We start from the raw sequence: 26,145 nt of genomic DNA, 5'->3' as shown, positions 1-26,145 counted from the left end.
ATGTGCGATGCAAACACCATGAAGGACCGGGGGACTAGACAATACAGTTCTTCTCAGTTGCCTGCTGCTGCCCTGTGGTACCTGCTCAAAGGATGGAGAATGACTGGAGAAGTGCCCAGCCTGCCAACCTGTGCAGATGTGAGCTCCGCACTGCTGGTAAGGGGAACAGGGGGGAGAGAGAGTGAGAAGATTGTGGTGGGGTGACAGAGAGTGGGAAGTTTGTTGGGGGGGAGGAAGGTAGGAAGGTTATGGGAAAAGAGAGTGGTATGGTCTGGAGAGAGAAAGAGCGAGAAAATGGAAAGGTTGCAGGTAGAGAGCGTGAGAAGGAAGGTACAAACTTATGTAAACCCCTCCCCCCCCTCCCTTTCCCGGGGTCACCTTCAGAGACTGCAGAGGGAGGTGAGAGCCATTCTGTAGCCCTGGGAACAGATAACGTCCACCAGGGATCGCCAATTGTGGACCAAACTGTCTCTGGGAGGCCCAAGGGAAGATTTACCACACAATAAAATCCAAGGTCCACACCATTAGTCGGTTCCAAAAATAATACATTTTATTTGTAAATCCAAACGACAAGACAGCAGAAAACTATAGTAGAATCTTGAGCTGAATAGTGGATACAGTCCAATAAGCAAATTACTTGCGTAATGGTGGCACGTCTCTTTTCCTCAGGGCCCGAGTTCTTTGTTAGTGGGGGAAGGAATTTCTCCTTCAAGGCCCGGAGTGACAGGGGTGCCTGTATAACTTGATTCCCTGGGAGAGGTGTAGATCTTTTACTGCTGTGAATGCTGTTAATGCCAATGACACACAAGAGACTATGTCTTGAGTGTCCAAAATAAGTACTTTACTGAAGGTGAATCAGATGAATTAATGGCACAGATCAAAATCTGTTCTTAACCCCACAGCAGATCTTTTCCCATTTACAGTACTTCCTTTATCTGTGCAAGGCTCTTAGTATCAGGACAAGGTAAAACACTCACTCTCCAGGGCATGGACAAATCACGTTCCCAAGTGGACAGGGTATCCTCCAAGCTGTAAAAAACTGGTAACAGTCTCTGCACAGAACGTCCAAATTTCCTCGCTCTTAGGGGTGAAGACTCCAAGTGGAGACCTCCACTAGGTCTCAAATTGGTCTTACTCTCAGTTCTCCAAGGTCTCAATCAAACTGTCTCTGAATCGCAAGATGGAAGAGATCCACACAGAAAACACAGCTCTCAGTGTTTCTCCAGTCAGGGTAGGAAGGGGACAGCAAAGCTTTTCTGCCTGGTCTTGCGACCAGAAATCTCTTTCCCAAACTGAGCCTAAACACCAGAAGACCTGTGCAGTGGGTCACCACCCAACCTTTGGTCTCCAGGAGGTTGCAGAGGAGCAGACCCTATCCTGAGCCCCCCAAGGGAGAGACATTTCCCCATGATCTCTCCAGGCTTCTTTTTTTAACTTTTATTTTCCAACATTTTACAATTTTAAGTCAAACTGACAACCAATAGAAAAGGAAAGGAAGTATACATTCCATTCAGAAAACAATACATAGACGAAGTTTGTCATCCAATCACAGGCTTCTTACCAAGAAAGGTTAGTGAAAGCCCAAAACAACTCTGTATAAAGCCCCTAACAGCCAGTAAGTGGACTGGAAGAGCAGATACCCAACCTTACTCAGGGAACCACAGGTCAGGGTTTGCCTGAGTGTCCTTAGATAAGGCCCAAAATCCAAAAAAGGAAACTCCCCTACACCTTCTCTAACTTCAAAACCAAACTGCATTCATTGTGTTCCCTTGTACTGCTGCAAGCGGCTCTTATTTCCTTACCAGGGGAACGGCCATTCCAGCACCCTCAAAAGAAGGGGCTGTACTGAATGGTGCCTCCCCGCTTTCTCCACCTCTCTCTCCCTAGCTAAAGGAGTTAAACTAAAGGCACGACTGGTAATGAACCCCAGTGCCAAAAGAGAGTCTCTCTGGGCCGTGCCCTGTAGGTCATGCTCAGATTTCTCCTCCTCACAAGCCAGATAATCATTCTGGGTTGAGAAAGCCACACCGCAGATGTAATTCCTCCTGGGCACTTCACTTCACTCATGACCCTGCGGGTGCACAGCCGAACTCTTTGTCATCAACATTTGACTGTTTGAGATAGCCAGACTGAGGCGTCATAGGCAGAGCAGGGAACCCAGTACTGAGATAAGGAAATGAAGTGGAAAGGGTGATGGATACATTGAATGCCCTCCCAGAAAAGGTGGTGAAGATGAGAACGGTAATAGAATTCTAAAAGGGCATGGGATAAACGCAGAGGATCCCTGCTGGCTAGAAAATGGATATGAACAAATGGGGTAACTTTACTATTTCATCTAAAGTGTATGTTTCTGCATGGGGGTAGCCTGCACGGAGCGGCAGTTGCTATTACCCTTAAAAAAATAAAATTAAAAGAAAACTTGCTGAGCAGAGAAGATGACCTTTTTGGTTTTCATCTGCCGTCATTCACTATATTACTGTGGAGAGGAGAAAAGATAAACAGAAAGCAAATAGGCAGAAAAATAGAATGCGTGATTAAAGAAAGAGAGAGAAAAAAGAGGAAAGAAAAGGTCAAGATAAGGAAATAGAGAAAGTTTCCAAGTCACAGAGAGTCTGCAGCAATGAACAAAAGAGATGAGAATCAGGGAGGTATAGGAGAGCTGGGGAACTTGCGCCAATGAACAGGAGACAGGGTGTTTTGAGAGGCGCGTGAAGCATGGAGAAGACCGATAATGAATAAGATGAGGAGCATGAGATGTCTCATCAGCTGCCTTTCTGGATTGCTAGACTCCTGCAGCATGATTAAATTACAGAAATGAAAGTCCAATGTCATTCTTGCTCTGTGGAGGAAGCTATTTGTAATTGTGCGCTTCCTGTTCTCCTTGATTGTGCCTTTGCGATCTGCTGGAAATGCACTCTCACAGCATACATACACATGCACACCCAGTGTACACCCAGACATTCTGGCTCGGTGTGCACAGGGAAGATGCCGTGGAGATAGTTACATCCCTTCAGGGATAAGGAGCTGAGGGTTCTAGAGGTCCTGAACATACTGGCAATTATACAGAGGCCAGGAATTAGACATACATCATCTGTCGCTGCCCTGACTCATCATTCATGGTAAGCTCTATCAATCTATAATATTTCTTATGCCGCAAGACAGAAGAATTTCCAAATCCTAATTTATTAGCTTTATATATTGACATTCGTGGGTACATCATGCCGGTTTACAATATAACTGAAGGAGAAAATTACAAAAAACCAGGGTGGGGGGAGAGGGAGCAGATAGGAAGAGAGGGAAAAACAGGAAGAGGAGAAAAGGAACAGTACCTGATGGAAAACAACAGAAGAACATAATAAGTAGCATTGCAAATTATACACTCAGTAAGGGACTGTGTATAACCTTATTCACTGTTGATAACCGTATATAAATTTTACACTCCAAAAAGTAATATATACAGTAATATACATTATCTTTAACTAGTACATACTGGAGACACTATATATGACATTACAAATTATGCATTCAGAAAGGCAACTATATATAGATTAGCAGGGTTGCTATAGGGAAAAGTAAGATTTAAAGGATAGTGGAGGGGGTAAATAAAAGGGGTAAAAGGGAAAAAGGAAGGGTATAAGGACAGGGGAAGGGGGAAAGTGGTATAAAGTGAGGTTAAGTAAGGTTAAGGGGTATAAAGTGAGGTTTCAGTGAATGAGGTCCTTAACCCCCATGTCTTGCTCCGTACTTTTGCTATACCTAATCAAAATGGGATATCACTTCACAACCCACATCCCAGAACTCCAGAAGCCACATTAGAGAATGACTAAGTTAAAACATGGAAAACAGAGGGGCAACAAATTTAAAGTACTTCAAAAAATGGAAAAAAAATATGTATGTATCAGATAGTACTATAATCAAAATTTATATCAAACTACAATATTAGTAATGCTCCTTGTTGCATGCTTTCAAAAATGATCAAAATTGTGATTAAAACATTTGCTGACCTATTTATTTTGGAAGTAATTTTCCTTGGAAAGATGACTTTGTTATAACAAAGCAGGAGAAAAAAAAATCAATAGAAAGGTAATTTTTCCACTGATTTCTTTTTTGTTATAACTGTGATATTCCCAGGGAAAATAAAATAAAAACAGAAAATGAAGGTTCCTAACCATAAATCAAAAACATTCCCACTTTAATACTGAAAGACAACATGTTATAGACCAGTTGTAAATTTTCTGCCTATTGATAACATACATGCACATAAGGCAAAAATAAAACGTTTATCTCCTGAACATGATTAACATTCCACAACATGAATGGGATTAATCAGTGCCCCGACTCAAATCTTGATGTAGCAGCAACTTCTCCTTCAAGCTTCCAGGGCACTGCTAACCCTGGTACCGGTTGCTTACATTCTTGAGGCAGCTAAATCTGTGACACACAAACAGGCCCATACAATACAGAGCGCTCAGCAGTACGCACTGTTTAACCCGTGGTTGGACGTTCGTTTTGGACGCATGTCCACAACCCCTTATACCATAAGGGGATTAGAGCATCCAAAACGTGCTTCCAACCCCCCGCCAAACTAAGGGGTACATTTTAAAACACAGCGCGCGCCCGTACTTTTGTTCGCCCATCAGGCGCGAACAAAAGTACGCCGGATTTCATAAGATACGCGCGTAGCCGCGCATATCTTATAAAAATCCGGGGTCAGCGCGCGCAAGGGGGTGCACATTTGTGCAACTTGTGCGCGCCGAGCCCTGTGCACGCTGCCCGTTCCCTCCGAGGCTGCTCTGAAATCGGAGCGGCCTCGGCGGGAACTTTCCTTCCACCCTCCCACACCTTCCCCTCCCTTCACCTACCTAACCAACCCCCTGGCTCTATCTACACCCCCCTCCCCCACCTTTATCTGAAAAGTTACTACTGCTTCCGGGCAGTAGTAACTTACACGCGCCAGCGCGGCAGGCCCCGACACAGGCCACTGTGTCGGGGCACTCGACCACGCCCCCGGACCGCCCACACACCCCTGAACATGCCCCCGCTCCAAAACCGCGCCCCCTGGCCACGCCCCCGACCGCCCCTTTTTGCAAGCCCCGGGACTTACGCGCGCCACCGAGCCTATGCAAAATAGGCTCGGTGGCACGCGCAGGGGTTTTTTTAAAGGGTTACGACCGTACCTTATGCGCGTAACCCTTTTAAAATCCGGCCCAAATAGCGCTGATCACATGCAAATGCATGTTGATGAGGCTATTAGCTATTCGCCTGAGATAAAAAAAAAAAAAAAAAAGGGAACCCGATCCGCACATTTTTACGCTTAGAAATTAATGCCTGCCCTGAGCAGGCATTAATTTCTGAGCAGCCCAAAAAAGTGAACAGAAAAGCAGAAAATACTGGAGGCCAGAAAAGCAGAAAATATGGAGGCCATAGCAGCGCACATTTGTCCCTAGCACCTCCACTTTGATGTGACCCCCTTCATTTACATAGTCTATCACGTGCCCAGGTATTGTACCTACATTTTCCTCATTTGCCCAAAAATAAAACGTGCAGTCTCTTGAACGGTCTCTCGATATAATTAAGATGAGTGCGGGAAAACAAATCAGTTTACAGTTGAACTTCCACTTTTTTCAAATGAATAGCGGCTTTTCTATGTACTCACTGTGCTGTACCCGCACTCTCCTAGTGTGCCCGACACTGCCAGCGTTTTGGCGGGGCTCTGCCTGTTTCAGAGGCTCGAGAGCAATTTGGTACTGTGGGAGAGAGTTCAGTTCTGAGCCGCCATTATCAAGTGTACATTGTATTGTTGGTCAAATGAGGAAAATGTGGGTACAATAATTAGTACACAGAAAAGTTGCTTTTTATTTTAAAGAGTGGAAAGTCCAACTGCAAACTGTGCAAGTTTACTATACTCCTTCCAACCACATTGAGAGACTATACATAGAAGTTTTTCATAAAATGGTAAACACTTTTCATCATAAAGTTGTAACATTTTGGAGGTGAAGGAGAAGCAAAAGGAGAGAAAAGAACTGCCAGACGCATTCTCCAGGGGTGAGGACTGATTCCCGGCCCCAACGGGGCGTTTGCGGTCCCTCCTGTGTGATGTCATCAATCGGGGACCGGCGAGGTCCTTAAAGCCGGCCCCTTCTGTGGCTTGACGCTGCCACTGGCGTGTGCCGAAGGGGCGCGAGGCTTGACCTCCTTCACCACAGCAGGAAACACTGGGACTAAAACTACACTCCTCTGTAACCTCCAAGAAAGGATTGAAGGATAAGAGCGTGAAGGAGAGGCCGGCTCTGGTAATATTCTCAATTTTGAGTTTTTCCTCATTTAAACAATGCCGCATACAAAGAGGAAGGGTCGAGTGAGACTCGAGTCCTCTGCCCCAGTAGTCACTTCCCCTTCGCAACCGTTGATTGAGAGGTATTTTGCGCCGGCAACAGCCTCTGCACCGGGAGAAAGGTCCGCAGAAGGTGCAGATATGGAACATAACCTGTCCCTCATGGCAATCAAATCTCATTGAGCCCGGGAGCACCTGAAATCCCCTCCCCTCCGTTTCAAGGTAACCCCCCAGAACTCAGTCCGAGGAACGCGGCAAATGGCCGAAGAGGAATCGGAAGCAGAGGTGGGACATGAGGGTATTTAATTCTAAGATTGTTCCTCCGAAATCGAAATAAGCTATATTTGGGACAAAAAGTCTGGATATATCCAGATATAATGAGAGAAACACAAACTCATAGGAAGTTATTTGTGGAAATGAGTCAGGAAGCAAGATTACTAGGTGCTCAAATAAACATTAGATATCCATGTTAATGTTTGATGAAAATTGTTAGTAATAGATATATTTTTTATGAACCATCACAACTACGGAGGTTTTTGGATGGCCGTAAGAGTGAGACTAGTACCACCTAACTATTTCAGGTGATAAAAAGGAAGATAGGCTGATATTACCTCCTTATTTTTCTTTTTGGTTTTTTATTTGTATTGAAGTGTTCCAATAAATCCTTCGATCCTTTCATTTCTTTATGATAATGTTATTAGTTAAGGTAGTTAATGTTAGTTTGCACGGTAACTGTTTTCTTCTTATTACCCATTAAGGATACGAGATTATATGAACATATGTAATGTAAACTTATTTTACTTCTGTTTGTATTTTGAAAACTGATAAATAAAGAATTTAAAAAAAAAAAAAAAAGTTGTAGCATTTTCCAGTCCTAGAGTCATCCCGTGACTGGCAGCACTCACCCCCAGGCGCCTTGTCTGACCCCACACAACAGGAATGGTGTCAACCGCGACCCACTTTCAGGCCTCCCACACTACCGATACGGCCACTGTGCTGTGCCCTGAGGGCTTCTTTAGGCGCGTGCATGCACAGTGTGGTGCCTCTTGGCGGGAATTCTGAATTGGCGTCTCCTGATGATGTCAGCTCTGTCGGGCTACTTAAGGACAGGCTCCTCAGCAACTCATCACCTCAGCAACAGGTCCTGCTGTGTTTGCAGTGTGAGCTGCTCTCCTGAAGTGTTCCTGATCCTGCCTTTGCTTCATCCAGCCTGCCTGGCCTTCTCCAGCCTGCCTGGCCTTGTCCAGCCTGCCTGCTTCGACCTCTCCACCTTACCTTACTTCCAGCCTTGCCCTGCCCCGGTCCTTTGTTTGCTTGCCTGGTACTGACCCCTGCTATGGACCCGGACTACTCAGAAGTTAGCCAGCTAAATTAATATTTGGGCACTTATCCAGCTAAATTTTAGCTGGCTATTAAGATAACCAGCTAGAATTTAGCCGGATAAATTAGGGGCGTAACTGGTAGGAGTTGAGTTAGCCGGTTAAGTTAGCCAGCTAACTCCGATATTCAGAGTTAGCCGGATGACTTAGCTGGCTAAATCTGGTTGTGCCAAAGAACTGTCTTAAAGCTAGGTAACTATAGGCCAGGATTCATCATTCAACGCAGAATGATGAACCCTGCGAAAATGGGAGGCGGGGGGCAAACGGGGGGGGCGGACCTGTGAAAGCCCACAGCCTTCGCACCACTGCGGTGCGCCGGCTGCAGGCTTTCGCACCGACAGTAGTGCTATTCGGCGCACTACTGCCGACGATAATCTAGAAACATTATCGCCAGCACTGAAAACACCGCCGACTCCTCCCCTCCCTGTCCCGACTCCTCCCCTCCCCCTAATTTGCATCATATCGCATGCGAAAAGGCCCTTTTCGCATGCGATAAGGGTTTAGAAAATGACCTCCATAGTTAGCTGGCTAATTTTAAGATAGCCAGCTATATTCAATAGTGTGGTTTCACTCCTCATGGCCTTTATCTGCCGTTATTTTCTCTGTTTCTGACTGAAATAAAAGAAAGTGGCAGAATGGTGGGGAGATCATAAATTAAAATTCAACCATCTAAATGTGAAGCACTATGGATTTGAAGTAAAAAGCATCCATTTATGGATCTGCCTAATATTTTGGAGACAAAAAACAAAGGGCTAATTAAGGCCCACCCAAAGGGATTATACCTAAAAAATATAATAAGGTAACTTCCAAATAACAGTTCCTAAAAAAAGAAATTCCATAAAAACACTAAACAAAACTTGCAAACCTAAAACTGAGTGAAAAATTGTGAGTTCGATCTACAGACAAAATTTGTCTTAGCGGCAGGAGAAAAAAAAATATATATATATAACCATTACACACTGTAAAAAAAACCCTTTAAAAAAAACCTCCAAAAAATTATTCATGAACATGAAAAAGTCTCTGTGACTCCAATCGCATAAAAAATATTCAATTCCAGAAAACTTCCTATAGATCAATAATAATACTCCCAGAAGGGTCCCTTAATTGCTATTTCAGGGGGACATAAGATCTAAAACATCTGTCACAGTTCATTTGAGCTTATGATATATATCACAGCACATCTAAACTTATCTGCAGGCATAAGCATTAAATGAAATTTCCTTAGAGTGAAACTTCCTTCAAATGGCATCTGTATAATATAGCGTGAATTCAACCCACATACAGATTTTAGTAACCTCAGCTGCCACCTGAAAATCCAAGCATTTACAACTCCTTCAGAACACAGCTGCTAGATCTGGTGATCTTATTTTACCTGTTCTGAAGGAGTTGCACTGCTTACTTTTGGAGTAGCGGGTAAAATATATGATTTTATCTTTAATTTTCAAATGTTTATACCAAACAGAACCAAGATATCTGGTAGGGATGTGCACTAGAAAAATGTGCTTTTTTTGTTTTTAATTTTTGTTGTTGTTGTTGTTGTTTTTTCATTTGTCCAAAATGAAATAAAAAACAAACCAAAATGAAATAAGATCATAAAAACATGCCAGAATGGGTCAGACTAAGGGTCCATCAAGCCCAGCATCCTGTTTCCAACAGTGGCCAATCCTGGCTACAAGTACCTGGCAAGTACAACACTAAGTAGATCTCATGCTACTGATGCCAATAATAGCAGTGGCTAATCCCTAAATTAACTTGATTAATAACAGTCAGTGGACTTCTCCAAGAACTTATCCAAACCTTTTTAAAGCTACACTAACTTTACTAACTACATCTCTGACATCAAATTCCAGAGCTTAATTGTGCATTGTGTGAAAAAGAATTTTCTCTGATTAGTTTTAAATGTGCTACTTGCTAACTTCATGGAGTGCCCCTTAATCCTTCTATTATCCAAAAGAGTAAATAACCAATTCACATTTATCCATTCTAGACTTCTCATGATTTTAAATACCTCTATCATATCCTCCCTCTACCATCTCTTCTCCAAGCTGAATAGCCCTAATCTCTTTAGTCTTTCCTCTTAGGGGAGCATTTCCATCCCCTTTAACATTTTGGCCACCCTTCCCTGTATCGTCTCCAGTGCAATTATATATTTTTGTGAGATGCGGCAACCAGAATTGTACACAATATTGAAGGTTCGATCTCACCATGGAGAGATACAGAGGCATTGTGACATTTTCCGTTTTATTCACCATTCCCTTCCTAATAATTCCTAACATTCTGTGTGCTTTGCTGAATGCCAATGATTTCAATGTATTATCCACTGTGACGCCTAGATCGTTTTCCTATGTACTAGATCCTAATATGGAACCGAGCATTGTGTAACTACAACATGGGTTATTTTTTCCTGTATGCGTCACCTTGCACTTGTCCACATTAAATTTCATCTGCCATTTGGATGCCCAATCTTCCAGTCTTGCAAGGTCCTCCTGCAATTGAATTTATCACAGTCTGCTTGTGATTTAACTACTTGGAATAATTTTTTATCATCTGCAAATTTGATTACCTCACTCGTCGAATTCCTTTCCAGATCATTTATAAATATATTAAAAAGCACCTATCCAAGTACAGATCCCTGAAGCACTTTACTGTTTATCCTTTTCCACTGAAAAAAACTGACCATTTAATCCTACTCTCTGTTTCCTGTCTTTCAACCAGTTTGTAAACCAGAAAAGGTTATTGCCTCCTATCCCATGACATTTTAGTTTTCTTAGAAGCCTCTCATGAAGGACTTTGTCAAATGCCTTCCTAAAATCCAAATACACTACATCTACCGGTTTACCTTTATCCACATGTTTATTAAATCCTTCAAAAAAATGAAGCAGATTTGTGAGGCAAGACTTTCCTTGGGTAAATCCATGCTGTGTTCCATTAAACCATATCTAGAATTCTATTTGCTCTGTGATTTTTGATCTTTGAAATAGTTTCCACTATTTTTCCCAGCATTGAAGTCAGGCTCACTGGTCTTATGACCCTCTATTCAGCGAATCACCTTGAATACACAGCTAACCCAGCCCTTGCTTCGTGCAAGTGGATTCTACCCAGGGTCACCATCGCAAGCTATCCTCCATCCAGAACTCGCCACCATGGGTCCTCCAGGGTCCTTCATGCAGCTTTTCAAGCATCCACAAGCAGGATTGGAAGATCCTGATTCTCCGCCATCCGCTCTGCTGTACAGCCTCATGTTGTGACCCTCGCTGCTCAACGCCCTCACTCCGCCCTCTTTACCTCTGTGGCGACTCCCTCCGGGTCTGATGGATGGCTGGCTCCCACGGCGTCTCCATGCTGTCTCCCTCTGGCGTCCCCGGACCGGCTCGACGTTGCAGATCCACCATGTTGCCTGAAGACTTAGGGCGCGTGCTCTGATTGAAGTACCAGCAAGGGCGCGAACCTCAGGGGCGTCCCCCTGAGATGACGTCATCCGCTTCCAATATTTAAAGGTCTCTATTTTGCTATCTAACGGAGTTAGCAAGGGGTTAGATTGGGAATGTGTCTCGCTACCTACAGACTACTCCCCCCAAGCTACTCTGCCTCCTTGGACTTACCAGGGGTACTCACTCCTTGGGGGCCTCGCTCTTTTCTTTACTTTCAGATTACAGATAGGAACTGGTACTTGCTCCTCGAGGGCCCATGTTCCTGGTCACTCTGAAGATTCTCTACTGCTTGGAAGCTATCGCTGCTACAAACAATTGTGAATTACCACTGCTCTCTCAGAGCTTTCCCTGGAACCAGGTACTCGCTCCTCCAGGGCCTAAACCTTTCCAGCTCCTGAGCTTCCTTGAGACCTTATGTGAGTTTTGTCATCTCGTTCTGTTCATGAACTCTGCCTACTCACTTTTCTCAAGTTTCTCAACAGCTCAGCCATCCTGGATCGCTGTTCCAGTACCTGAGGGACTACAGCCCTACCGGGCATATCAGCTCATTACTGCCACCTCTGGTGGTTTCAAAAACCTGTTTAATATAAGAACTAATGTGTGTCTGTCTCTATACTCAAGCCTAGCCGGTGGTCCCTCTCGGGATATCCTCCCGGGGGCGTGGTCATCTGCCACCGGCCCAGGGATCCACCCACAACTATAACAGAGATTGCTAAACCCTAGTAGTTTCTGCATAGTTTGCTATTATCTGTTTGCTCCTCCCATCAGACAGCAGACTAATAACAGATTGCTACTCCCAGCTCTAACACAGAGCTTTAATAACAGATTGCTAACTCCTCACGGAGATTCATTACACCTCACTGCCAAGCTAAGAACTGCACTACCACCTTCCAATGGTCCAGTATGCCTGCATTGCTGTGCTATTCATTCTCCTGATGGGACCCTGTCTTCTGAGAGAACCATGGCAATTCAACCTTTCCATCCTTGAATCCTTGAGAACCCATGTGGTTATCTTCAGTCCATCACCCCAGAAAGCCTTCCGTATGGCTCTATGAGGTCACTGAGTATTCGCCAACTCCTGTGTCTTCCACCAGAGACTTACTTCTGCAGGGATGTTCACCATCGCCTGCATTTGACCTTCCATCTGTGGGGATTCACTGCGTACCCATTGAAATCCTCTGCTGTCTTCGAGCCTGGTCTCTTGAAGCTCCATCCACCTTAAGCGGCTCTTGATTTAGTCCTAAAGGGAACTTCATCTTCATAGTCATCTGGGCAATCCCCTTCAACAGATCAGTTCCTTGCACAAGTGCCACAGCTGGGGTGCTGTTGTGATTCCTCCCACGGCTGAGCCAAGGGAGGCCTCTTACCTCTCCCCTTGTGTTGGCACGATTCCCTGACGCTGCTGCTCTCCATCCCACATGGTCAGGAGACCGCCCACTTGCTACTCCTGCACGGTGGGCCTTGCCACCATGCTCTCCCGCAGCAGGACGCCACCGACTAGGCCATCTTCGTGGCTCAGAAGCCACCGCCATCTTTGCTTCGCGGCCTAGAGGCCGCAGTCCTCAGGCTCCCCTGCAGCATGGAGCCGCCTGCAGCTTCCTCTTCGCGGCTCAGAGATCACCTCCCTCGTCTGGGCCTGTTCTTCGGCCCAGTCCTGCTCCTCAGCACCAACGGCAGCATGGCCGTTGTCCAAGATCCTGCCCCTTCCTTCTAAGGGGCGAGGCCGCGTCCCTCAGCCAGATTTAAAGGGCCCGTGGCCGGATATGCCCTGGGCCCCACCTGAACTCCTCCCAGGGCATCTCTTCATTTTCAGCCCTACTTAAGGGCCCTGCTTCCACTTCATCCTTGCATTCGCAAGGAGCCAGTTCAGGAGTTGGACTGCTCCTGGATCCTGTTCCAGCTCTCTGGTCCAGAAGCCTCCAATGACGTCCTCCTCCTCCTCTTCTTCAAGGCATTCCGTTCCTTGTCCTCCTTGTCTTTGATGTTCCAGTCCTGATGTCCGAGTTCCAATCCTGATGTCCAAGTTCTAGTCCAGATGTTCCGTGAGTCCATTCCTGATGTTCAAGTCCTGATGATCCATATTCCAGTCCTGATGTTCAAGTCCTGATGTTCTGTGTTCCAAAGCCCTGAGGTTCTGTGTTCCAGTCTTGATGTCCCTTGATCCAAGTCCTGATGCTCCAGGTCCTGAATAACCCGTGCCTCCGGAGGTTCCTTGCTTTTAAGTCCAAGTTCCGGTTTCCAAGTTCCAAGTTTTATCCTAAGTCTGTATCCTGTTCCGACTCCAGAGGATCCAAGGGGTTACTTCGTTCCTGTGCTGTGAGACATCCTGAGCTTGTCCCACTCCTATTGTGGTCTGCGACCAGCTGTCCAGCTGTGTAGGGCGCATAGGGGCACTGTGGTCTGCAACCAGCCCCCGGGCTGTGTTGGGCACCTGAGGGACTTTGCTTGTTCTTTGTCTGAGTCTATCTTCCAAGTCTCCACGTCTGGGTCTACTTTCCAAGTCTCCTAGTCCGAGTCTACGTTCCAAGTCTCCTAGTCTGAGTCTTCAATCCCAGAGTCTCCATCCGCCCTTGTCTCCTGTCCAGCCTGCCACTTTTGCCGTTCCCAGCGGCAGGTCTGAAAGGGCTCGGAGTGGTCAGAGGACCACTCAGAGACCAACCTTGCATGGTTGGCTCACCAAGGTTGTGCAGGTCAGCGGGGGCCTGGGCTTCCAGTCCTAGCCCAGATGGGACTTTGTCTCACCTGCCTCGGCGCTTCCTTGGAGCTCCTCTCCTGGTTCGCCATGGCCCAAGGGCACACTTCTCCCAGGGATTGGAAGCGCTCCCTAGCATTCCCTCCTACGGATCCCCAACACATAGATGAGATATACCTGACATATTTATTTATTAATGTATTTAACCTCCCCCAATATATTAAACTTCCAACCCTTGCTCAGCATTTTTATTCACAATAAAAGTTTCCAAATGCAAAGGATCTGTAAACATAAACTTATTTGATTGAAAAATAAAAAATCATTTACATGGAAACTTTAAAAAGAAAGATGCTCCAAGGGCAATCACTTTACTTTTCAATAAAAGGAAATGTCTCCTACAAGCTTGAGAAGGATGGGAGACATCAGAAAATAAAGAAACCTTTGGCCCACAAAAAGAAACGTCCCTATTTTTAAAGTATTTAGAAAAAAAACAGATCTTTATCCCATTCAGCATGAAATGAAACAATCATAGTAGTACTATTTGAAATAATATCTAACGATTCTTCCGAAAAGGTAGTTAAACCTGGGCTTCCTGGAAGAGAAAGCTGTCTATCTTGATCATCTTTATCAAGGTTTTTCTGCTTAGCTAAATAAAATATTTTAGATATAGATAGTAAATTATTCTCTTCATATGCTAAATTCTCCTTCAATTATTTTTTAAACATTTGGTTAGCAGATAGTAATTTTGTATATGGAAAATTAATAAAACACAGATTTTTAACTTTGGATAGATTTTCAAAAAAACCTCAATTTCATTATGAATAGCTAAGCTTGGTTAGCTCTGGAAATGACTTCCACTGCAGTCCTTTTGCTTGTTGGCTGTGCAACTAACTCGCAGGCAGACAGGAGATCCCTAGTGATGATTTGCAAGATATGTGGAAGTCATAGCCTTCATCCTATCAACATATTTTACATCACAATCTTACCAACTGGGGTCCAAATGGACCCCTTGCAGTTTTGTTGATTAATCTTGAAAATCATTGACATTGAACATGCCTTATTATTTCTTTCAATATGGAAAACCAGATTCGGTGTCACTGTGTTCCGAATGCTCTGAGATGTGATCAACCTCATCATCAGAATTGTCTGTATCTTCAAAATCAGAGTCATTGTTATCCTCAAATTGCTTTCAGAACATCTGCAGTAGAATACCGAGCATAATTCTGCCTAGAAGACCCTCTTGTGGACATTTTTACTAACTGAAAAAGCAAAGAATCATTGAAAATGCAAAGAATCAGTAGTTATACATTTTTAAACTTGCTTAATTGAAAATCGCAAATTCTGGGGTCTTTTTAGAACCCAAATAATAAATAGCTGCTGTAGGAAGAATAAAGTAGAATAGTTTAGAATGACATTTGAATCAGACTTACCGTAGGCTAAGTGACAAATTTCTAAAATGGCGGCTGAAAATAATTTCTGGTGGTTATTTAGTGGAAGCACATTAGTGTGTGGGGTCCAATTGGACCCCAGTTGGTAGGATGAAGGTTAAAGGGACCCTGCTTTTATTTGTATTTCTGAATGTGGAAGTCACATTAAAGGTTACACAGGCAGGCAGAGAGAGCAAACAGCTGTGATGATTACATTGATAGCACCACAATGGTATGAAGGGAAAAAGGATTCTTATATTCTCTGATCTTCACAAGGCTATTTTGCAGCGGTGGAAAAGATTTCTGGGATTGAGAGTGCTGTTAGGAGCAATGGGTCCTCGTTTTGGACTTTACCTCACTAGGATGCATGGGACTGTGAACATTGTTACTAAAAATTCTGAAGATCCAAGGGATTTAGAAATTTTCATCAAGAGCTCTGGATCTGCTATAGAAGTAAAGACTGAAATGTATGTGGTTCATCAATGGATTGTAGTTGGATTGAAGTCAGAGTCTGATTAGCTATTATTAATGGACATTCTAGAGTATTTTTTGGACATTTTGCTTGTCATTTTCACTTTGATGAGTGGTTTGAGTAACTGTGGGTGTAATTTTTTTTTTTTGTTTGTTTACATTATTACTTGTATTATCTTTACTAAAATGTGAGTTTATGCACTGTTTTTTTGGAGTCGGCAGAGAAACGCAGCAGTAAGGCCCGAGACAGCCCGGGTGAAAGGAGGGCCCAGCGGCCGCATCGGGAAGCCTGGGAGGTGCGGTCAGGACCGGGAGAGAGCCAGCAAGCTGGAGAGTTGGCCGGGGCGGCTGCGGCTGCGACCGGTAGGCGTAACACTTATAACTCTGCCTATGCAAGCAGAGCTTGTCCTTTACTTGCAGTCATTTAAAAGTTTTTACCTTTTCCTTCAGGCCCCAAATTACAGCTCTCTGTGCTGAAGAAAACTTTTACATTGTTTATCTTTGTGCTCCTGCCTGAGCCACAGTCTTTTACATTTCTCAGTGCTCTGTGTATTCCTGTGCTCTGTATCTTGTTTAGAGCCTCAGGTTCTCTCTCAGTGCTCTGTGTTCCAACAGACTGCCTCTGTCCAGACTGATTCTTTGGGCAGGATTCACACACCCAATATATTTTTCTTCTTCTTTACTATTTTCTTTTCTCCCTTGGAGACTTGGGTTTTCCCTGTGTGAAGCTTAGAGCAGAATTCCACAAACTGACACCATGTTCTAAGTAATTTTCAGAGGCTGGAAGCAGTAAACGCACTGACTCCAGCCTTTCTTCATGCAGCTTCTACGTTATTCAAGACTTTCAGCATAGAGTTAATAATATTGTACACCTTGTCACAGAGGATTCAGGATTCACTCCTGGAGATGCTGAGGCCTCTTAGCCTACCCAGCAGAGTCCAACCCACAGAGCTCTCTCCCTCTATGGGATTTAAGGTGGACCAGGCATCTAGCCTGGTCCCACACAGATTAAGGAGGGGTAATAAGGCCACTCCTTTTCAAGGGTTTTGTTTCATTTTACAATTTAAATATGCATTATTTTTTCTGTATGTGAATTTCCTGCAAGGAGATGCATATGCACCGCATGGTTGAGTGTTATTGCTATAGCATTATGGGATTGAGATTTTTTGTTGTTGCCAGTAGTGGTATTTGGAAGCTGGTTTTATTATGTTTGATATTTTAAGATTTAACTGTGAGTATGATAATAGGGGCAGGAGTGGCTGATCATATTTAGTTCTCTATGTAATTTACACACATATGTCTGGGGGATTTGGGTAGCTACCGTAGTGGGAGGTCATTGGTTACTGGTGGGGTGTATGTTAACTCTTGGATTATACTCTAATGGATATTGTCCTGCTGTTTGCAGTTCTTATATATAATTTGTGAAAATGGGAAAGATTATAGTTGTATTCTTGAGCTGGGTTTGTACAATGCTTGCTGGGATACACGTATATTTGGTTTGGTTGTTTGTGGGGGGGGGGGGGGTGTACAAGTGTAAATACAGTTATTACAATAGGATCTGAAATTGATTGCAGAGGCTGGAAGTTTGAAATTTAGAGGAATTTTCTAAATGCATAAGGTTAGTTGAAGGATATGAACCGTTGACCCTAAGGTGGTAGACCCGTAGACCAGAACTCTACAGAGAGAGCTATTACCTTTGAGAAATTGGGGAAGCTGTTTATCATTGCCTATAGGCAAACCCTCCCTATTCACCCTGCTGTTTTTAAGTGTAGCCAGCAGAGAGTTCTCTGCGGGCATCTCCCGCTTTCAGTGCATGCTAAGCTTTTAAAATGTACCTTTTAAAGTGCACTTTTATGTATAAAACCCATTTTTAAGTGTGTAAATCCTTTTGAAAATCACTCCCATACTTTTATATTTTCAAAAGTATGCACATAAGTTAACCTGCACAAGTTACGCCTTGCAAAAAAACAGGTTTAATTTTGTGCAGGTTATTTTGTGTGAGCATTTTCACAGTGAACTTATGTATATAAGTTTGCTTTGAAAATGTAAAGTCTGCACATAAAACTCCAATTTATCTCTGCCTGTACAGTTCAAAAATTCCCATCTAAATATTTATTTTAATGACCCCCTTCTGTTGTAGTCTGTGAACTGATGCTAGCAATTTGAAATGAAGTTGGTCATAGAGGCAAAATATATCCAAAGCAAGAAACCTGTGAGGGAGTTGGTTGGACCATTAGATGACCGAGAGGTTAAAGGGGCTCTTAGGGAAGATAAGGCCATTGCAGAAAGACTAAATGAATTCTTTGCTTCCGTGTTTACTAATGAGGATGTTGGGGAGATACCAGGTCCGGAGATGGTTTTCAGGGGTGATGAGTCAGACGAACTGAACGAAATCACTGTGAAACTTGGAAGATGTAGTAGGCCAGATTGACAAACTAAAGAGTAGCAAATCACCTGGACTGGATGGTACGCATCCTAGGGTACTGAAGGAACTAAAAAATGAGATTTCTGATCTATTAGTTAAAATTTGTAACCTATCATTAAAATCATCCATTGTACCTGAAGACTGGAGAGTGGCCAATGTAACCCCAATATTTAAAAAAGGCTCCAGGGGCGATCCAGGTAACTATAGACCAATGAGCCTAACTTCAGTACTGGGAAAAATAGTGGAAACTATTCTCAAGATCAAAATCATAGAGCATATAGAAAGACATGATTTAATGGAACACAGTCAACACGGATTTACCCAAGGGAAGTCTTGCCTAACAAATCTGCTTCATTTTTTTGAAGGGGTTAATAAAGATGTGGATAAAGGTGAACCGGTAGATGTAGTGTATTTGGATTTTCAGAAGGCATTTGACAAAGTCCCTCATGAGAGGCTTCTACGAAAACTAAAAAATCATGGCATAGGAGGCGATGTCCTTTTGTGGATTACAAACTGGTTAAAAGACAGGAAACAGAGAGTAGGTTTAAATGGTCAATTTTCTCAGTGGAAAAGGGTAAACAGCGGAGTGCCTCAGGGATCTGTACTTGGACTGGTGCTTTTCAATATATATATATAAATGATCTGGAAAAGAATATGACGAGTGAGGTTATCAAATTTGCGGATGATACAAAATTATTCAGAGTAGTTAAATCACAAGCAGACTGTGATACATTACAGGAGGACCTTGCAAGACTAGAAGATCAGGCATCCAAATGGCAGATGAAATTTAATGTGGACAAGGGCAAGGTATGCATATAGGGAAAAACAACCCTTGCTGTAGTTACACGATGTTAGGTTCCATATTAGGAGCTACCACCCAGGAAAAAGTTCTAGGCGTCATAGTGGATAATACTTTAAAATCGTCAGGTCAGTGTGCTGCAGCAGTCAGAAAAGCAAACAGAATGTTAGGAATGACTAGGAAGGGAATGGTTAATAAAACGGAAAATGTCATAATGTCTCTATATCTCTCCATGGTGAGACCACATCTTGAATACTGTGTACAATTCTGGTCGCCGCATCTCAAAAAAGATATAGTTGCGATAGAGAAGGTACAGAGAAGAGCAATCAAAATGATAAAGGGGATGGAACAGCTCCCCTATGAGGAAAGGCTGAAGAGGTTAGGGCTGTTCAGCTTGGAGAAGAGATGGCTGAGGGGGGATATGATAAAGGTCTTTAAGATCCTGAGAGGTCTTGAACGAGTAGATGTGACTCGGTTATTTACACTTTCGAATAATAGAAGGACTAGGGGGTATTCCATGAAGTTAGCAAGTAGCACATTTAAGACTAATCGGAGAAAATTCTTTTTCACTCAATGCACAATAAAGCTCTGGAATTTGTTGCCAGAGGATGTGGTTAGTGCAGTTAGGGGTAGATTTTCGAAGGGTTACGCGCATAGGTTAGACGCGTAACCCCCGAAAACCTACCCCAACCCCCCCTGCGCGCACCGGGCCTATCTTGCAATGGCTGCCGGCGCGCGCAAAGCCCCGGGACATGCGTAAGTCCCGGGGCTTTCCTGGGGGGCGTGTCAGGGGCATGTCGGGGGGGGGGGGGCGTTTCGCGGCCGGCACGTCATCGGGGGCGTTCCAGGGGCCTGGCCGCAGCCTCTAGACCAGCCCCCAGACTGGACCATGGCGCGCTGGCGGCTGGCCTGGCGCGCACAAGTTACGCCTGCCTCAGGCAGGCGTGACTTGTGCAACAAAGTTAGGGGGGGTTTAGATAGGGCCGGGGGGGGGGGGGGGTTAGGTAGGGGAAGGGAGGGGAAGGTGCGGGGGGGTGGAAGGAAAGTTCCCTCTGAGGTTGTTCCGATTTTGGAGCGGCCTCGGAGGGAATGGAGGCCCGTTGCGCAGCTCGGCGCACGCTGGCTGCTGATTTTGGGCAGCCTTGCGCGCGCTGACCCCGGATTTTAACAGATACGCGTGGCTACGCGCGTATCTATTGAAATCCGGCATACTTTTGTTTGCGCCTGGTGCGCGAACAAAGTACGCACAAGCGTACTTTTATAAAATCTACACCTTAGTGTAGCTAGGTTCAAAAAAGGTTTGGATAAGTTCTTGGAGGAGAAGTCCATTAACGGCTATTAATCAAGTTTACTTAGGGAATAGCCACTGCTATTAATTGCATCAGTAGCATGGGATCTTCTTAGTGTTTGGATAATTGCCAGGTTCTTGTGGCCTGGTTTGGCCTCTGTTGGAAACAGGATGCTGGGCTTGATGGACCCTTGGTCTGACCCAGCATGGCAATTTCTTATGTTCTTATGTTCAACTTCCCATTTTGCCATCTATGGCACTGTGGATTTGTAACTGAAAACTCTGTAGGGACTTGAAATACACAAAAAACAAATAATTACTTGCATATAACATGCATATGTTGTTTTTTTCTTTTTAATTAAATGAACAGTTATAAAGTTCAATTTTCTTGTGTTTTTCAGATTTTCCTAAAGTGCATTCCTCTTCTGGGGCTGCTTCTGCTTGTGTTGATCAGCAGTTTGCCAGCAGCTTTGGCCCTGTTTCCTCGGTTCATACCTTGTGATGATATCTTCAATTTCACCAAGGTGGTCTGCAGTCAACGGAACTTAACTTACATCCCTGACATACAATCTGCCAATCTGACAAATCTAGACTTATCAAAGAACCATCTGAGGCAAATAGCCAGTCACACCTTCTCTGGGGTCCCAAACCTACATTTCCTTGATATAAGTTGGAACTGTGAACCTGGCAAACTGCGGACAGATAAAGAGCCCTGCAAGTTAACAATCAACCAAGGTGCTTTTGTTAAACTCCAGCAGTTACAGAATCTGAACCTGGCAGCCAATAGCTTGACAACCATCCCACTACTGCCTTCTAATCTACAGGAACTCAATTTGGAGCTGAATAATATTCTTGTGTTGGGACATCAGAATCTGTCAAAGCTTTTTGTGCTAAAGAGTTTATATCTAGGTATGAACTGCTATTATCGCAACCCATGTACCTCTTCACTCAAACTCACGGGGGATGTTTTCAAAGACACAAAGTCCCTGAACTTCCTCTCATTAAAATTCAACAACCTCACTGCAGTACCTTGTTGCCTTCCATCATCTCTGTTGGAGTTGGACCTGGCAGAAAACAAGATCTCGGAGATAAGGAGCAGGGACTTCTCTAATCTCATGAGTCTGAAGTTTCTGGACCTACAATGGAATTGCCAGCGGTGTGACCATGCTGCCCAGCCCTGCTTTCCCTGCCAAAACAACACCGCATTACAATTCAGCCCAGATGCTTTTCATCACCTCACAAACCTTACACACCTAAACCTCCGGGGCAATTCCATACATAATCTGAATGACAGTTTTTTCAATAGCTTACTCAATTTAAGATACCTAGATCTGTCTGACAACTTTCTGTCTTCTGCCATTGAGAATGGGACCTTTTTCTCCAAACTTACCAAAGTGGAGGATCTTAATCTCCAATATAATTATCAACCTTTTATTACCTTTGATAGGTTGACCCTTTCACCACACGTGGCCAAGATGCAATCTCTAAAAAGAGTCTTTATCAATGGATACTTTTTTAGAAATCTGGATGACAAAGGAATTAAGCCTCTCCTAAGTATTCCCACCTTGGAAATAATCACTTTTAGGACAAATTTCATTGAAAAAGTACACTTGTCGATGTTTTCTAGTCATCAAGGACTCACTCACATTGACCTGTCTGAAAACAGCTTAACATTCACCCAGCCTTGGGGAAGATCATATGATGACATCAAAATCTTTCCACAGAGACTTTCTCATGACCTGACTTTGGATGAATATCCAAGGCATTGGGAATACACCGATAACCATAAGCAGAATCTACAAAAATCTAATTTCAAATTTTTTTCTTGCAAAAATTACAAAAAGACCCTGGATTTATCATTTAATAATATAAAGAGCATTGAACTGGATGACTTCCAAGGGTTAGAGAATATTGAATGCCTAAATATAAGCTATAATTACATCAACCAACGTTTGAATGGAAGTCAGTTTTCATATTTGAAATCACTGAAAGTCTTGGATCTGGCTCACAACAGGTTTGATCTATACTGTAATGGTGCCTTCAGTGAGCTTCCAAAATTGGAGGTATTATACTTAACTCACAACCAGTTTCATTTTATGATCAAGGGCCTCCAACACAAATTTGAATTCCTTGAAAATCTAACCTCTCTGACAGTTCTTTGCCTATCTCACAACCATATAGGCATGAGAATATCAAAAGAGCTAAGGAGCCCTTCACTTGAGATTCTGATCTTCAGGTGGAATAGGCTGGATATTTTGTGGCGGAGTGGAAGGGACACCTATGTAAACATTTTCAAAAATCTTCCTAGGTTAACATTCTTGGACATTTCACATAACAGACTCAGCTTCATACCAGATGTTGTTTTTGACACTTTACCCAAAATTTTGAAAAAATTGTACATTACTCACAACCAACTTCATTTTTTCCAGTGGGATAAGATACAGAATCTTAACAACTTGGAACTGCTCGATCTTAGTCATAACAAATTACATTATTTACCTACAGAATCTGTTTCTTTTGGTGGGAACTTCACATTTCTAAGTTTGAAATACAATCAAATCAGTTCTCTAAATAGAGTCTTCTTCTCCAAATTCTACACCCTGAAACATCTCATTTTAAGCTACAATCATATAAAGCTGATAGATGAAAGTAGTTTTTCTGATGTGCTTCTGCAAAGCCTGGAGATGCTAAATGTGGAGGGGAATCCACTACAATGTTCCTGTGATGCATACTGGTTCTTAAATTTTTTAAAGATCACTCACATCTACATAAAACACCTTTCTACTAATATGATATGTAAGCTGCCAGAATCCAGAAATGGAGAATTTCTTATTGCCATAGACTTTCATTCTTGCCAGGATGTTTATGGTCACCTGACTTTCATTTGCACAGCACTCATGGTGACCTTTGGCACACTTCTTCCTATCTTGAAGAAGTTGTTTGGTTGGGACATCTGGTACACCAGTCATTTCTTACAGGCGGTAATAATAAAAGGCTATTCTAAACTCCCAACTGTGTGCAATGATGAGTATGATGCATTCATTGCCTTTGATACGCAAGACAGTGCCGTCAGTGACTGGGTTTATAATGAGCTTGTGGTCCATCTGGAAGAAAGAGGAAGGAGACATTTCAAACTCTGTTTAGAAGAAAGGGACTGGATACCTGGAAAATCAAAAATTGAAAACCTTTATGAAGCAATATACAAGAGCAAAAAGACCATCTTTATCCTTACCAGTGATGGATTTGCTTGTGGCCTTCTGAGGCAAGTGTTCTTCTTGACTCAGCAGAGACTCCTGGATGAGAAGGTAGATGTGGTTCTTCTTGTTATCCTGGATAAAGGGATGAAAATGTCCCAGTACATTCTGTCACGGAAGAGACTGTGCCAGAGATCAGTTCTTTACTGGCCCAGCAACCCTAAAGCTCATCCGTTCTTCTGGTACAGCATGCACACCTTGCTGGCTCAAAATAGCCAGCAGTATTATAATTCTCACCTCAGAAAGTGCATTGAAATTAGTGACGATTCATTCCACGGAAACAGGGCTCATGTACATACAGCAAGCTAGATTCAAAGATTCCTATTGTTATTATGACTTTGTACTTCAAGTTTCTTTAAAAATCTATATCTTTTGCCCAGTGGAAAAGATGACATATTTTTAGAATATTCATTGCTAATAGCATGCATTTAAAAAGGCAAAAATATATATTTTTTAAAAATGTTGTTTTATTTTTGTAAATAATGCAAAACCTGCCCTTCAGCTTGAAACTACTATAAAGTGCACAATGCTAAATTATGTATCTTTAGTGTAATTTCTTGTTTGCAATTAACAATTATTATTTTATTAAGTGCATTGAAATAAACAAGCTAAGCAGCCAGTTGATGTGAGTAAGGAGGAAGTCCAAGGAAAACAAGAAAGAGAAAGCTTCTAAAATGTAGAAAGACTAATGGAGGGCCTCAGGAAAATGGTACAATTTTAACACAACTAATGTTGATAGAGACTGCATCACTCTGTGCTAGAAGCTGGTTCTACTTAAAAGCCCAGACATTTGAGGTTTTGTTTGGAGGTAGGTTCTGTGAATATAAGAACATAGGAAATTCTGTACTGGGTCAGACCAAAGGTCCATAAAGTCCAGCATCCTGTTGCCAGCAGTGACCAATAAAGGTCGCAAGTACCTGGCAGAATCCCAAAGAACAGAACTAGTTATTTCTATTCATAACCAAGGTTAAGCAGTAGCTTTCCCAAGTCAATATGGCTAACAGTGGTTTATGGATTTTTTTTCCTAGAACTTGTCCAAATCCTTTTTAAACTCTGCTACACTAACAGCTTTTACCACATCCTCTGGCAAGAAATTTCACAGTTTAATTGTGTGCAGAGTGAAAAAAAATACGTTCTGCAATTTGTCAAAAATCATTAGAGCCGCGATACAATAACAATTCCCCCGATTTATCGTCAAAAAATTGTAAATCGGGGGAAGGGGGAGGGGAAGGGGGAGGGCGGGAAAACCGGCACACTAAAACAACCCTAAAACCCACCCCGACCCTTTAAAATAAATCCCCCACCCTCCCGAACCCCCCCAAAATGCCTTAAATTACCTGGGGTCCAGAGGAAGGGTCTCGGTGTGATCTTTTACTCTCGGACCTCCTGTGCATTGTAGAAATGGCGCCGGCACTACCTTTGACCTGTCATATGACAGGGCAAAGGTAGCGCCGGCGCCATTTTGTTTTTTTGTCCCCCGACGGCAGGAGCGTAGGAGATCGCTCCCGGACCCCCGCTGGACCCCCAGGGACTTTTGGCCAGCTTGGTGGGGCCTCCTGACCCCCACAAGACTTGCCAAAAGTCCAGCGGGGGTCCGGGAACGACTTCCTGCACGCTTACGGAAAAACAATTCGCGTGCAGGAAGTCGTTCCCGGACCCCCGCTGGACTTTTGGCAAGTCTTGTGGGGGTCAGGAGGCCCCCCCAAGCTGGCCAAAAGTCCCTGGGGGTCCAGCGGGGGTCCGGGAGCGATCTCCTACGCTCCTGCCGTCGGGGGACAAAAAAACAAAATGGCGCCGGCGCTACCTTTGCTCTGTCATATGACAGGTCAAAGGTAGCGCCGGCGCCATTTCTACAACGCACAGGAGGTCCGAGAGTAAAAGATCACACCGGGACCCTTCCTCTGGACCCCAGGTAATTTAAGGCATTTTGGGGGGGTTCGGGAGGGTGGGGGATTTATTTTAAAGGGTCGGGGTGGGTTTTAGGGTTGTTTTAGTGTGCCGGTTTTCCCGCCCTCCCCTTTCCCCTCCCCCTTCCCCCGATTTACGATTTTTTGACGATAAATCGGGGGAATTGTTATTGTATCGCGGCTCTAACGATTTTTGACGATTTAAAATATATTGGACGATATTTTAAATTGTCAAAAAACGATTCACATCCCTAGTTACAATAGTCTAGGTTTGAAAAAATAAAAGTTTGCAAAACTATACAGAAGTCTTTGAAAGTTAATAAAGGTTTCAACTGATGTAATAGATGCAACTTGAAGTAACCTGTATTAATAAATTTGTTGGTGCTTTCTCATAGTAAGGTTTCATCTAGCTGGATACCTAAAACCCGTAATTGGTTTGAGGGTGTAATTTGAAAATGACCCAGGTCTAGAGCCGGAGATTTAACTGTAGAGGATTTTCTACTTAACCAAATGATTTCAGTCTTTTTAGGGTTTAATGTTAGTTTAAGTTGAGACAGTTCTTGCTGTATTGCTTTCATGTTGGTTGAGTGTTGATACTGTATTTTCAAATGATTTGGAGAATGGAATGTAAAACTATGTCATCAGGATATAAGAAGAAAGTTATTCCTAAATCTGCCAGTAATTTACACAGTGGGAGCATATAAATATTGAATAATGTTGCTGAGAGGGCTGAACCTT

General features: G+C 43.4%; 1 protein-coding gene across 1 annotated transcript; it reads left to right on the top strand.

Annotated features, from left to right (window-relative positions):
• LOC115089381 (toll-like receptor 7) lies at positions 1-24,001 on the top strand. The gene is made up of 2 exons (XM_029597473.1): positions 1-156; positions 20,648-24,001. The coding sequence occupies exons 1-2, from the start codon at positions 1-3 to the stop codon at positions 23,807-23,809; spliced, it is 3,318 nt and encodes a 1,105-aa protein (XP_029453333.1). The 3' UTR covers positions 23,810-24,001.
• The last annotated feature ends 2,144 nt before the right edge of the window (positions 24,002-26,145 follow it).

The sequence above is a fragment of the Rhinatrema bivittatum genome, chromosome 4 (genome assembly GCF_901001135.1).
Source record: "Rhinatrema bivittatum chromosome 4, aRhiBiv1.1, whole genome shotgun sequence".
NCBI classification, from domain to species: domain Eukaryota; kingdom Metazoa; phylum Chordata; class Amphibia; order Gymnophiona; family Rhinatrematidae; genus Rhinatrema; species Rhinatrema bivittatum.
Note: the sequence above shows the minus strand (reverse complement) of the source record. Positions and strands in the feature narration are given on the sequence as shown.